This window comes from Desmodus rotundus, chromosome 13 (genome assembly GCF_022682495.2).
Source record: "Desmodus rotundus isolate HL8 chromosome 13, HLdesRot8A.1, whole genome shotgun sequence".
Taxonomy (NCBI): Eukaryota; Metazoa; Chordata; class Mammalia; order Chiroptera; family Phyllostomidae; genus Desmodus; species Desmodus rotundus.
The window spans coordinates 17115282-17130057 of NC_071399.1; the positions used below are offsets into that span (position 1 = coordinate 17115282).

The following is a 14776-nucleotide window of genomic DNA, read 5'->3' on the forward strand; positions in this document are numbered from 1 at the left end:
TGAACTGGTGGACACAGGGAGTCCGTAGGGCGGAGAAATACACCCCGAGAGAGCTTGGAAGCTCTGCGCCCACATTCCCCATACCTTGCCCTGTGCATCTCTTCCATGTGGCTATTCCTGAGTTAGATCCTTGTATAATAAATGGGTGATCTAGTTTATAAACATGGCAAACAAAATATCCCGTTGCAGGAAAGCATCTAACAATCTGTTTCTCCAGCTGAGAGTGGGGTATCTCCAAATCGCCTTTGGAGGAAGGAGTTCTGAGGACAGACACAGGGGCTGTGGACCAACTGTAATTTGGAAGTGGCAGCATTCGTTTTAAGGCTGCATAGGAAAAAAAAGAGCTGATCTCTGGGTAGTGTGTATCATTCATTTACTCATTTCATTCTTTCCTTCAGCTCAATAAACAGTGAGTGTCAAGTATGTGCTAGGCCCTATCTGAGCTACTGGAGATAATCTCTTCAATCAAGACAATAATATTGATAGTGATGTTAAGAAGGAGACATAAAAAGGAGGAAAGAAAATATATTAGATTAGAATTGTTTCTAATCATGGGTCACCTCACCTCCTAAGAGGAAGAAGGTTAGGTTATCATTGGCCCAAATTCCTGGGGATAATGGTCAAAGTGGAAAAAACAAACAAACAAACAAGAGACTGTGGAGAGATTAGTGGGATTGCATCAGAAAAAAAGAAAGCTTTCCTGGAAACAACAAAAAGCACATGTGGGAAGGGGAAGTAGTAAGGGGGGAAGAAGAGCTTGTATCAATTGGTTTTACCTGAAACTGAATTTGAAGATCCTGAAGATAAGGGCTTTTGTGGCCACTTTTGTGCATGTGGACTTAGAAAAAGGAAGTGTGAGATGAGAAATTTTGTTTGAATAAGTACGGATTCTTTTGGAATTTTCTGTTTGATTAAATTCATTTTTTAAAATTTATTTCTTTTTAAAAAATCATTGATGAGAGAGAGAGAGAAAGAGAAAGAGATAGAAACATTGATTTGGTGTTCCACTTGTTTATGCATTCATGGTTGCTTCTTGATTCTTGTATGTGCCCTGATGGGGGACTGAACCCACTACCTTGGTGTAGCGGGATGACACTCCAACCAAGGTGCTACCCTGCCAGGACTCTAATTTATTTTTAAATTGATCATGCATGGTTTCAGAAAAATAAGTGTGAACAGTAAAGATGTCCCTTTCCTAATCTGTTACGTAGTTCTTCCCTAAGGCAGCAATTGTTCATTGTTTCTACTATGTCCTTCCAGTAATGTTTTCTGCACAAGAAAGCAAATACAGATGAATAACAGTTTCCCTCTTTTTGTGCAAATGGTACCATACTATATACAGAGGAAAATGGTGAAAATTAGAAAAACTGATCATATCAAGTACTGGTGAAGATGTGGAGGAATTGTAGGTGGGAATGTAAAATGGAACAGCACTTTGGAGAACAGTTTGACAATTTTTTAAGAAGTTAAACATATGCTTACCATGTAATTCATCATTCCATTCCTATGTATTTGCTAAAGAGAAATGAAAGCAAATGTACTTGAACACAACTTTTCACAGCAGTTTTATTTTTAATAGCCAGAGGCTGGAAACAACCCAAGTGTCCATCAATAGATTAATAAATAAAAAAATTTAGTATATCCATACAATGGAAGACTATTTAGCAATAAAAGGAATGAACTATTGATAAGCACAACAATTTGGGTGAATCTCAAGATTATTATGCTGAGTGAGAGGGTCCAGACAAAAAAAAAAAGAGTACATATTATGTGACTCAATTTATATAAAGTTCTAGAAAATGCAAACATGTGTAATGATGTAAAGTAGGTCAGTGGTTTCCTGGGGCCAGCGGAAAGAATGAAGATGGGTGTGAGAGAGGGAAGGAAACTTTGGCAGGTGATGAATATGTTCATTATTTTGATTGTAGTGAAGGTTTCATGGTTGTATACGAAACCAACGCTTCCCAAATTGTACACTTGAAATAATTACAGGGTATTTTATGTCACTTATACTCAGTAAAACCATTAAAACCTGCCTCTCTGTTGACCAAGTAACTTCACTTGCTATTTGCAAAATATATTTAATACAGCTTGGTTGAAATTGTAGGAAAATGACAGCAAGGCAATGCCCATTATTGGGGGACTAGTTAAATAAATTTTGATGTCTTCGTACAATGGAATATAAAGTTGTTAAAATAACATTATTAATCTTTATACACTGAAAGATGACTAAGATATTTTAAGTATACAAAATAATTTGCTTGTTGGAGGGGCTGTAAAATGGACAGCCACTTCGGACTCCTAGGAATATACCCAAGAGAACTGAAAACAAGTGTACATGTGAAGACTTGTACATGGGTCTTCACAGCAGCCTTACTCCTCATAGCGCCAAGGTGGAAAAGCCCAAATGCCATCAACTAGTAAGAGGATAACAGATAGGGCACATGCATACAATAAAATTTTACTCAGGTATAAGAAGGAATAAAGTATCGGTACATGCTACAGTGTGGATTAGCCTGGAAGACATATGTATGCTAACTGAAAGGAGCCAGACACAAAAGGCCACATATTGTGTGATTCCACTTACGTGAAATGTCTAGAATAGGCAAATCCATGGAGACAGAAAGAGATTAGTGTTGACAGGTCCTGTGGCAAGGGAGGGATTGGTACAGGGTTTCTTTCCAAGGAGGTGAGAATATTCCAGAATCAGATAGTGATGATGATTATACAACATAGTGAACATAGTAAAACTATTAAAATATGCAGTTTAAAGTAGTGAATTACGTTATCTGAGGTAGTATATCACAGTTAAAAATGTTATTAGAAAAACCTTTGAGAAGTAGAAGATGCAATGTTAAAAAAAAGTAATTTGGAAATTGTGTAATTGAGTACAGTAAAATATCATTTCTGTTTAAATACTATAGGCGTATGTTAATTTATACATATAAGTAAATTTGGAAGACTATTCACTGAACTGTTGGCAAGAGGAATCTCTGAGGAGCGAGATGATGGAGGACCTTTACTTTCTAAGTAATACATTTAGGTACTATTCGACTTAAAAATACGCATGTAACTTTTGTGATCAAGTAAAATCAAAGATTTTTAAGTGATTAAAGGAATATGCAAGTAGAGTTTGCTATTGAATACATCAATAGAGTTCTTTTTAAAATAATCCTTTGGTTACATGAAAAATCACTCTATATTCACTTTTTTGCACAAATTTAAGTTTTCTATATTGAAAGAAATATTGTCTTTCAATGTATAAGATGTATATACAATACTTATGTGAGATATTTGTATACTGAAATATCTTTAAAAGTTTAAAAAATGTTTAATATTTTACATTTTAAAATTACAAGTTTACTTTCTGTGCTATTTTTTATTGGTTGCAGGTATCCAGCACAGTGGTTAGACAATCATATTAAAAATTTTAAAGTGGTTTCTTTTTTTTTGCAGAAGTTTGACTATTGAAAGAGTACTCATAAATATTTTAATATTATTTTTAAGTTCATTACTCATGGCCAGTTCAGACTCCAATTAGGTTAGTCCTTCTGCCTCAATTTGGAGTATACAGATCAAAGTAATCCCTCTTTCAAGCTCAAATAAGCATCCAAACGTCCTCAGTGGCTGAGATGGTTGCAAAGGCCTTTATGCTTGGGCCCTGCAGCCCTGAGCCTGTGCCTCCCAGATCTCCTGCTTCAGGGAAGGTGATTAACCAGAGGCGTCAGCTGCGGTGATCTGACTTCCCTCACCGTGTTCCTGCCTAGACCCATTTCCCCTGGACAGTTCCCAGTGACTGCTCGTGGCAGGGAAAGGAGGCAGGCCCATTTCTGAAAGGCACACGTTGGCTTGAGGACTCTCTGTGGGCCCTGCAAGAACTTCCTTAGAACAGTGCTGCAGTCTAAGGTCTTCCCTCTCTTCTTCACAGGGGCCAGATCAGCATCGGCTCCTTGTCTCTCCCAGCCTCCTCCAGCTCCTCATTTTCCTGCACTCGCATTTGCCCCAATAAATCTCTCGTATAACTAACCCTATCTTAGCTTTTGACCCAGACAAACACAAGTAGTACCAAGGATGATCCAAGAAAAGACTGTGAGTTGGGACTGACCCACTAACGATCCAGTGGGCAAAGTGGAGGTTACCCTGGTTGATAGGTGGGGCATGGATAGTCCCTAGCCTAAGGTGGAAACTTAAGTGTTAAAGATTTCACTGATGGTGACCCCCAAATGACCTGGCAAAGGAGGATGCTGTTGCAGATGTGATGATTAAGGCATTTGAAAGCTATGGAGAGAACAATGTTCTCAAAGACAGCAGAGCTGGCTGGTTACTGCTAAGCTGTATCCTTGCCAGCACAGGAATAATGAGAGATCCAGAGCCCTAGCAAGCAGTTAATGGCCAAGTGTGAGAGCCAGAGGGTCTCTTTGATAGCTTACAAAGAGGCCCTTACCCCCTGTAGTGTGAAAGAGCAGACATATTTGAACAGGCTGAAGCTCAAACAGAATTACAGAGATCCACAGATGTTTGAATGTTCAGCCAACACAGATCTGTTATACCAAGGTCAGGATGCTGGGTGGGGAAAATCTGGGACCCTGAAAACTGGGATGGGGACATACAGATGGATGCTTCTGAGTATATTACTTCTGCAGGGTACCTCCTGCCCCCGAAATCCTTAAGGCTTGCAGCATGTCCCAACCTTCCCTGGTCTGATAAGAGACAGCACTTCTATCATGCTAAAAGATGCTGCAGAGACACCTCCCGAGCAGTGCTTCCCTCAGTAGCTGTCCTCACCTCCCCCCTGTCTGATAACCAAGGTTTACTCCCCAGCATAAACTGGGTAGATACATGCTGGGAAGAGTTAAGAAGGAAGAGACTATACATCAGAAGAGCTGCAATAATTTGCATGTACAGGCAGGAGCCAGAGGAATACACCTTGGCCTGTATTTTGAGAGTGCTTGATAAGGGACATGAAATTTAACTTTCTCAGGATCTAAGTTTGTATACCTCGACAAGAACCTTAGGGAATGGGGCAAACTGCTAGGGTGGTTCTTAGGAATTGAGGAAAAGCAATGACAGCACTCAATGAAGTGGAAATTCCTGAGTTGCCCTCAGTAGGATAGGATTCTGCAACACATCTAGGCTGCCTTGCAAGTTTCGCTCCTCATTGGTCCTTATGACCAGAGGAAGGAAAAAGAGGCAGGGGAAGTTGGGGACTCCAGAATGTACCCTGTGAACATCCAAGCGCCTGCAATTTCAAATTGTGAGGGTAACTTCCCCAAGTAAAAGACAAATTGGTGCATCTTGCATTCCACAACATACAGGAAGCTCAGCAGCCTGATTGGATTTTGGGGCTTGGGAAACAATACATTCCATTGATGAGAATATCATTCCGGCCCATGTCCTGTGGGGCACAGGTAACTGCCAGTGTTGAGTAGCGCTAAAAGCATCAAAGGCTCTGAAGCAAGTGCAGCAGCCCTGCTGCTTGGTCCGTATGGTTGAGCAGACCGATGGCTTTGGAAGACCAGTGTTGGGAAAAGATGCAGTGGGATAGAGCTTTTCCCAAGCCCAGTGGGAAAGTTACAATGCAGGCCTCTGGGATTGTGGAATAAGACTGTGCCAACCAGCCTAGGATTAGATATTGTTTGAAAAATAGCCCTTGGAGTGCTACTGGGCCCTGGTGGAGATGATAGTTGTGGACCAAGGATGTAGAATTGCCCGTTATTATGACTAAGAACATTCTTTGTCATAAAGTCAAATGGACCAGTGGTAGTTCATCATGAGATGGGAATGATACATCCAAGATGAAGCCTGAGCAGAACCAGAGATCATAAGTGCATTGCATGAGCAGACAGTCCAAAGTCCTTTATCACCCTCAATAGATGCATCAGTGTTTCCCTCCCATCTCACACTTACGGACATAAGAAGGTTCCCATACATTCAGCTGAAGGAGGGAGAAAGAGCCTGAATTTGGTTTATGGATGAGGTGGCTAGGTATGAGGGTACAAGCTGAAATTGGGTGGGGTGGCCCTGAGACAGTGGAGAGAAAAAATCTTCCCAATGGGCAGAGGTGCAAGCAGTGCACTTGGTCATCTACTTAGTATGGAAGAAGTGTCCCAAGGTGAAAAATTTACCTATCCTGGCAGTGGTCATTGGCCTGGGTATCTGGTCAGGATCCTGGAGGGAAAAGGACTGGAATATTGGGACAAAGCACTATGGAGTGGAGGCATGTGGATGGGCAATATGGGAGCGGGCACAAACTGTGAAGAGTTCTGTTTCACATGTTAATGTCCATTTGAAAGCGTTCACCATGGCAGAGGTACTGAACAACCAGGTAGATGAAATGACTCAGCCAATCGACATGAATCAGAGTGCCATTAGCTATTTCAGAAGTGGTATGATGGGCACAGGAACAGGGTAGCCGAGACAGAGGCATCCAACCAGTTTGTAGTGAAGGAGGTAGATGGAGTAGGTCTCTACCTCCTTCCATGGAGTAGACATAACCATGACTATCACACCATCCAGCAGAAGCCAGCTTCATGGGATACAGACACAGCCTTCTAATGGCACAGAGGAAGCATCAGCTTGAGCCAATACTGTGAAAGTATGGATGCCATCCTTCAAGATCCAGCCTTTGCATGAATCCAGAGACCTCTGTATAGTGCTGCGCACTCAACGGGAAGATCACATGAATCTGGGCATCAAGGATGTGGATGCAGGTGTGGCCTCACTATCACTACCAGTGACTCACTGGGGGAGTTTGTGCTTCCTGACTCCCCAGCTCTGGGCTCTGCAGGATGGAAGGTTCTGGTCCCCGAATGGGGGGTATCATCTTGCCAAAGGACATAGCCAGGAACTACAAGTTACAGCTGCTGCCCAGGCACTTTGGACTCCTCGTGGCTAGGATCCAGCAAATTCAGGCAGGAATCACAGTATGGGCAGGGATATTTGACCCTCATCAGTAAGAGGAGATAGTGTTGCTTTAAACAATGAGGGCAGGAAGGAAAAAATGTGGGTGGAAACCCCATGACCTATTCCTGCAGTCTCTTGGTACTTTCACGCCCCATTGCACCTGCTAACAGGACTGTGTTACAACCTCGGCCTGAGAAGGTATGATTTCGAGAGATTAGAGCCTTAAGGAATGGGTTTGAGTCATGCCACCAGGTAAGCCACTGAGTCCTGCCAAGGTGAGGGCTCTGGGTGGGGGGCAATGTAGAATGGATGGTGGAGGAGGCAGAGGATGAGTTCCAGCTACTGCCCTAAGATCAAATGGAGCACCAGGGGCTGTGCTTTGTCCTACTAACTTGCCTTTTCTGAGTTATTCCCTCAGGGAGAAAGGCCTGCAGGGACCAGGCGAAGGTGCTCCTCCAACTCAGGAGGAGCTGTTGATCTACACAGTGCAAACAGAAGCCTTTGGTGGCCACGAAAATGCATCTCTCAGATTTCCCTTAATTAACTCACAGACCAGCCCCTGTGCTCTGAAATCTATCATCACATTTGCATTGAGGTTGTGCTTCCCCATGGCCACTCGTAGTCAATGCCTGAGTGTGGCAGAGACACTAAACAGGCCAGTACCTGTAAGATGCTGGCCATCTCTGTAGGGTGACTTTGCTTAAGGACTGTCCATGGGCCTGGGCGGAGCTTTCTTAGAACTGTGCTGAAGTTTAAGAAGTAATTTCCTTACACTCGCCCTAGTTGCTTCTTTCTTCTCCTTCAGAAGCAAAGGCCCACATTATTGTCTGCTGGCTCCTCCGCCAGCTCCTTCTCCATTTTCCCTCTGGAATTTCCTCTAATAAATCTCTTGCACACCTACTCTCATCTTTGCCTCTGCTTCTTGGAGGACAGAGGCAGATGGCTTGTATACGTGCCTGTGGGTGTGTAAGGCAGGATGGCATATGTGTCAATCTCGTATGCTAAGTCAACTGGTGGCTGCAAGGAGTGCTGAGAGAGATAGATTGGAGAGTTGTATCTGGTCCACTGTAAAGAATGCTGTGATCTATTGGCAAGGCCTGCCATGGGGGGGAGGGGGGAGTGTCTTGACCTTTCATTAGTAGCTATTTCTAAATTGGAATGTTTCCAAAATCTCTATAGAGAAGGGGTATTGTATTTGAAACTTTTGTTAATGGTGGATGATATTTATAATGATAGTGGATGATTAATGATAATTATGGTTAATGATTAATAACAATATGTATTAATAATATGATTATAATGATGATATATATAATAACTATAAATATAATGCTGAATGCTAAATGATAATTATAACATGGTGTAATGAGGAGCCTCATGTCATTCTAATATAATATGTAGATTAGTTATATTATATAAGCAATAATTTCACACTGAAAGTGTCAAATGGAATCTAGAAAGAAGATTCAAAACATAAGGATTTTTTAGTGATCTCCATCTTGCACTTGGGGTGGCTGCTCTGACGAGCTGATGGGATTGTTTCTGTTTCCATAGCGGGTCTGTATTAGGGAGCCCATCATAACAGGCTGCTCTTCACTGATATTACTTATTTCCCTTTATCTGACTTTCTCCTTGTCACGCAACATTATGACATTAATTTGATTTTATAAGTAGATTTTCCTACTAGAAAAAGAATGCGCTCATCAGTTGATACAGATATTCTAATGTACCTAGCATTTATTTCCTTCCTGTAAAAAAATCATTTTTAAAATTATAAAAATAACACATGCTTACCATTAAATAATTTTAAAAGTATAAAGCAAAATTTAAAGTCCATTTTTCATGTACAGTTTCCTTTCAGTTCTACTCTGTAGGAGTAACACTTTATTTTTTTGTTGTAAACGAATTTTCTCCACTGGATATCTGATACTCAAAGTGGTTTCTTTAGGACTTTCCTTTAAAAGAATCTCTTGTGTATTTACCCAGAATGAACTAATAAAACTGAGTTTCTAAATACACAAAACCGAAGGCCAATCCTTTCATTCAAAGTTCTTTTTATCTGCATGAGCCAGCCTTTCCTTAAGTCTTTCATGATGGCAAACACTATGCTTTGCAGAAAGTGTGAGCTTTAGCCACCTCTCAGAGAATGAGATTAATTTCGGAGATTGCTTGTAATGCTCTGCTCACAGCATTTTATGGTTTATTCAGTCTTAGGAACTACCACCACTCATTTGTTTCTGTGTGAATCGTATTGCTTTATAGCTATTTTCTAGGAGACTTTTCACTGCCCCAAGGATAAAGTGGGGGAGGGGAAAGTAAGAAAAGGAACTTCAGTCTTTGAGTGAACTCAGTAGGCACCTACGTCAACAGTTTTAAAAAGAATGCATGAAGACAAATTTGAAATGATGTAGATTATAGATTGGCTCTTTTAAAAAATACTGTTAAGTTTATAATTGACCATTTTCAAACTCAGAGCAATTTTTGATGAGAAAAATTAGTTCCCTAAGATGAATAAAGAGTTAAGCTTTTAATGTACATGAAATTTATTTCAAAAAAATGTTCTTCAATGGAGAACATCTGGATCTTTATTGAAAGTGTTTTTATTCAAGGATTTATAGATTAAATCCTTGAGTTTAAGATCTCCAAGGGAGATTATTATTTTAGAAACAGAAAACACAACTTATCAAAATATTGTTGATAAAACTATAAAGACAAATACAATTTTGTAATTCTAAAAAAAGCTTAAATATTGGTTTCACTTAAAGAGGGAGAGACTACATACTTTTCCTAAATGAACCAACTTACAAAGTGTACTCATTTTATACTGATAATTTTTAAAAATAATTTCATACAAAAAGGTTTGTGAAAGTTATTTTTTTGCTGGGACAAATATGATGATGAACAATAATACATAAATCTGGTGAGTATGGGTATAAAAATTAGATGTCTTTTCATGTAGATTAAAAAGTACACTTTTCCAAAACAATTTATTTATTCTCTCACACTTTTATCAAATTAGAATTAATTTTTATTTCAATTAACATCAAAATATTACCACAGAAATAAAGATTACTCTAAAATATTCCTAGGCCTACTTTCTCTCTTTTTGATTAAAGAAAACCAGTTAATATTTTGTAGCACATTTACTATTTGCCAATTTGATAAAATGGAATGCTGTAAAGGTACTTACAAAAATAGACAGTAGAACTATCTGGTGTGAGGCGATGATTTAGTAAATATTGCATTTGTTCACGATAGTCCTGGAGACACATACCCTGTGTACATATTAGCTCTATTCTCTAAACTTCATTTTCTAGTGTTGGAAGTTACTTGCAATTTAATAACCACTTGCGGCAAAATGACTGTACCTTACACTCCTTATATAATGAAGAGCCGTAGTAGAAAGAGAATGGCATTTCAGCTGTCGGACCCACTAGATAGGTTTGATTATCTCCTTGAGAACAATGATCATTGCTTAAGGAGCTTAAGTAGATTTTTCATTTTTTTTTCTCTTTAAATTTAAGGCTACTCATGGCTTAGGCAAAATACCAAGGTCTGAAGGAAAATGTGCACACTCTCTTCACACTGAATTTCTCTCTGGCTTAGGAGAAACAACGTTCTGCCGTGGTGAGGACAGCAGCTTCACTTGTCCTAACGCTGTGTGATTCTTAGTGTAGATGCTAAAATTCACCACACGGGTTTGTGCCATTCTCGTATATTTGGCATCAGTTTGCCCTGGGAATTTCTGATTTTACTTTTTTGTCCTTGTTTTCATATAGGTGGCGTGGAATTTTTACTTTAAATATCAGCATACATGAATGGCTTTTTCATTGCCATTTTAATTGCAATAAAAGTTTTGAAGGTATACTTGCAAATTTATCTTATGCCTCAGCCAGATGACAAAACATTATCAATAAAGTACTAAAATAAACCAATGCACTCTAGCAGCACATTTTTGTTCTTCTCAACTTAATTATTTCTGGGCCTGATAGGTCTGGTTTTTGTAGATAGGATCTAAACTTGATTTCAGAAGCCAGGCCGACTGGATTTAAATTCCCAAAGATACCACAAACTTGGGGGCACAAATGAAATCACAAAACCAACACACGGTAAGATCAACTCTTGGTTGATACGAGGGCCCAGTAGAACTAATCTGCTTTCTGAAAAATAATTAAGAATTCCAAGTAACCACACATATAAACCAGTTTATTAGATTGTCAGTGATACTTTGAGACATATTCAAGTGATTTTATTTTACTTCATAGAAACAGAGGAAGGGAAGAAAGTTTTGAACTTCAAGCTTTGATCAGCATGTGTGCAGTTAGCATCCACCAAAGCACCATTGGATATGGAAGAATTAGCACCACAGAAGTTTAGGACCTAACTGTTGACATGCATCACTGAAAAACCTGGACCATGAAAACGGAAGAAGTACATGGGATGGTCTATTAGAAACAATACAAGGCAATTTATGATTTGTTTCCATACAGTACAATACAATCACCAATCAATGAGAACCTTTTAAGTACAATACAGGACAAAAGACACTTTGTACCCTGTTAACACTAAAGCAGTCACAGATTTAAAAACATGTTTCGTGTGAGAGGTAGTGGACTGAAATGATCCCTCCTCCTCAATTTTTAAATTCAGAGTTATATAGTTACATGATCTCTTAAGAAAGTATTTTCAAATTTATGTCTATTTCAATGCTGACAAATGGTTTTTTGAAACCCGAAAGGCTTGATGAATTAAAAACAAAACAAAACAAAACAAAAAAAACCTGATATAGTCAAGAAGACTCCAGTGGGGTGGAAGATATCGCACGTAACATCAGTTTGAAAAGGATGTCAGTGGTGTTGACACTTGTCTTCCCTTCCGTGGAGGAATGTCAAGTACAGAAGCCTTGCATTCGCGATGAACTTCGTTCATTTCTTTCACTCAATGCCTTTGTTCTGAAGTGTAACATAAGAGACATTCCTTATTCCTCAACTTTTTGTAGTGTCATAGGGCTGTTCCTTATGCTGGATTTGACAACAGTGAAAAGGGTTGATATTCTCTCTGGATTTAGGGTAATTTGTGAGCTAAAGAAAAAATATTAATTTAAATTTAGCATACGTGAAATTTTAAAGGGACTTTCACTATTTTCACAGTACAAACCCATATGAATATCATTGAAAACCTTTCTGTTAGAAAGCATGTAACAAACCATTAATTTTAACTTGTGTAAGTTGTGTCTAGGCCAATTTTGGCATATTAAAGGATTACTGTATAAGAAATGTGCAATGAGAATAGATACGGGTATATTCAATCTCAATGCATTGATGTCCAGGAAATATATATTTTTAGTCACCAAGAGAAGAATATACCCTGAAGCATCTATGTAGACACATAATCAATGATGTGTCTGCCCAACTTCTAATTCTGGAATAGTGATAACAGGGTCATTTAGAAAAAAGTACTCAAATACAGTACGGCAGCAGTTGTATGATGTATATATTTAACAGCAAAACATTTTTGAAAATAGATTCAGTACTATACGTTAAGTTTACAATTCACCATTTCTGTACTTGTAATACATGCATTTATTTGTTTTCCCAGTTTAGAAAAATCCCACTAGGACCAACATCTTTCAGAACAACAATCTAACATGAAACAAAACCTTCTAAGAAAAATGTTTAGCATCACAGAAATTTGAGAGAAGTCTGTTACTCAGCATCACAAAATACTCAGTAGATCTACATTTAAGATTATTCATGCCATGACATTAACACACCTTTGGGTTAATATATCTTATTGTAAAAAGAAACAAAGAAACAAACCGAATGATTGGCATGGAATTTATCTTTAGTCTGTTCTTGGTAAGAGAAGATTGACCTCTAATTAAACTTGACTCCTTCCCACAATGGTACCTGCATATATGAGGCAGCATTTACACTTAATAAGACATTTATGTAAAACTAATGATGGAAAAAGTGGCCATGACAGAGAAAGAATTCAAGATAAGTAAAATTATAGACAAGGATTGTTTTCCTGAAATGAACTGCTCCCAAACAAAAAAGAATGCAAAGTTTGTTCACTTTGAAATATTCTTCTGTGGAAAAATATTCTCGGGTAAAAGCTAGCCTATCCTTATAAAGTTCAGAAAGATGTAAGTTTTCACTTGAGAAAAAAATGTAACTTTTGAAAAAGAAGATGTATTTGCTTTTCCTGTTGAATCAAATCCATTGTATAAATCAACAGTAATTTTCTGAAGAGGAAAGAGCTACTATGCACAGCAGCACATCCACATTACTAACTTCAATTTGATAATTCGCGAGGCATGGCTGACTGGAGCATAGAAGAAACAGAAATGGTATCTTGATGTTTTAGGGTTACATTAAAAAAAACTCAACTGAAACAAAATTGAGTCGTGACAGGATGGCTTAATAGTTTTGATGGACCAACACTTCAATACAAGATAGTACCAATTAAAACTAAGATTTAAAAAATAAAGGCTGTCTAAAATTGTTCAGTGAAAAAGCCTTGACATTTTACATTTTAACCTCAAATGATTGTAGACTTAGGCTAACAGTTTTGCCACTACCCCATCACTTTTGTTACTCTTGAGTTTTATTTCTGTGTTGTTCATTGGTTATATTATGTAATACAATTTTCTGTGAAAATAGTTTGAATTGTTACATTATATATGAAGCTTTAGAAAAACACATAAGTAGGGTAAATTTATAAAAGGATAAAGAATATTTTAGGGAATTTCAGACAAATTCTACACAGATAACTAACTAGTTCACGGTAATAAAGTGCCTTCATTTCCAAGTAATTAATGTTTTCACTAAAATATTTTAAGGCTTTATAACATCAGAAGTTTGGTAATATATATATGGGTTATATTATTAATTAGCATTCCCTTGTAGTTATTTTATTTAATCTTTTAATCCATATTAGGTAATTTTAATAATTAGGAGCTTAAGAAGATAAAATTTGAATTGTAAATTCTGAGTTTATTCTGTGAGGAAAGGAAAAGATATATAATTTCTAAATGCTGTGATTTGTATGTAAGACTCACATGTTGCTTCTGAACAATTAGTTTGCATCATAATATACAGCAGCCAAAGCCTTTCAAAAATGCAACAGAATTAATTTTTAATCCCATGGCAAACAGGGCCATCATTTCTTTCATTTATATAGTCTGTTGTCTTCACATTTAAAATGATTGTGCATCCTCAAATGAAAAAGGCCATCAAAAAAATCTAACATGAGTTCTTCAAACACAAGCACAATATATATTTTTTATTGCAACAGCTTATGTATAATCTGTATTGATGCGAATATCTAATGTTAAAGCATTTATATTTGTTTTCATTTTGCTTCTACCATCCATGAGTGTGTCACAGTAAAATACTGGTAACCTCTAGAAGTATGTATAATAACCGCAATCATACAGAATTCTTTCTTCTCATCACCTCTCTTTGGAGGGTACGAAGGTATTTAAGCATAGCTGTGCACTTAGTTGTTTTAGCAGCTTCATATTTTAAGATAAATTATAGCTATATGAACATCAACTTAATTGGTTATAACCAATACAAACTAATTAAAATATTTAAATATTATTTTTCAGGAACTTAGTTATTTTTGTCAGAAAATTACTAAAGTGAGGCACAAGATTAAATGGCCATGATACCTAAAATAGTTTTCTAATTATCATTAGATTAGTTTAAATGTTCCTAAAATTAAAGGTTTTTGAGGTTAGGGTGAAGGAGGAAAGCTAAAACTCATTGCAAAAGATGGTTTAAATTAAATGTTTCAAATAATTAGAAAAATAGGAACTACCAGTAGGAAAAAGTGCTAGTCTTAAAGTTGTGTTTGGTTTTGAATT

At 37.7% G+C, this 14776-nt stretch overlaps 1 protein-coding gene across 1 annotated transcript in view; it reads right to left on the reverse strand.

The window, feature by feature from the left end:
• Positions 1-11094: 11094 nt before the first annotated feature.
• PURG (purine rich element binding protein G) overlaps positions 11095-14776 on the reverse strand; it is a 35630-nt gene continuing 31948 nt past the window's right edge. The window contains exon 3 of the mRNA XM_053916344.1: positions 11095-11984. Coding sequence (XP_053772319.1) covers positions 11889-11984 — 96 coding nt within the window. The 3' untranslated portion in view covers positions 11095-11888. The remainder of the gene's footprint in view (positions 11985-14776) is intronic.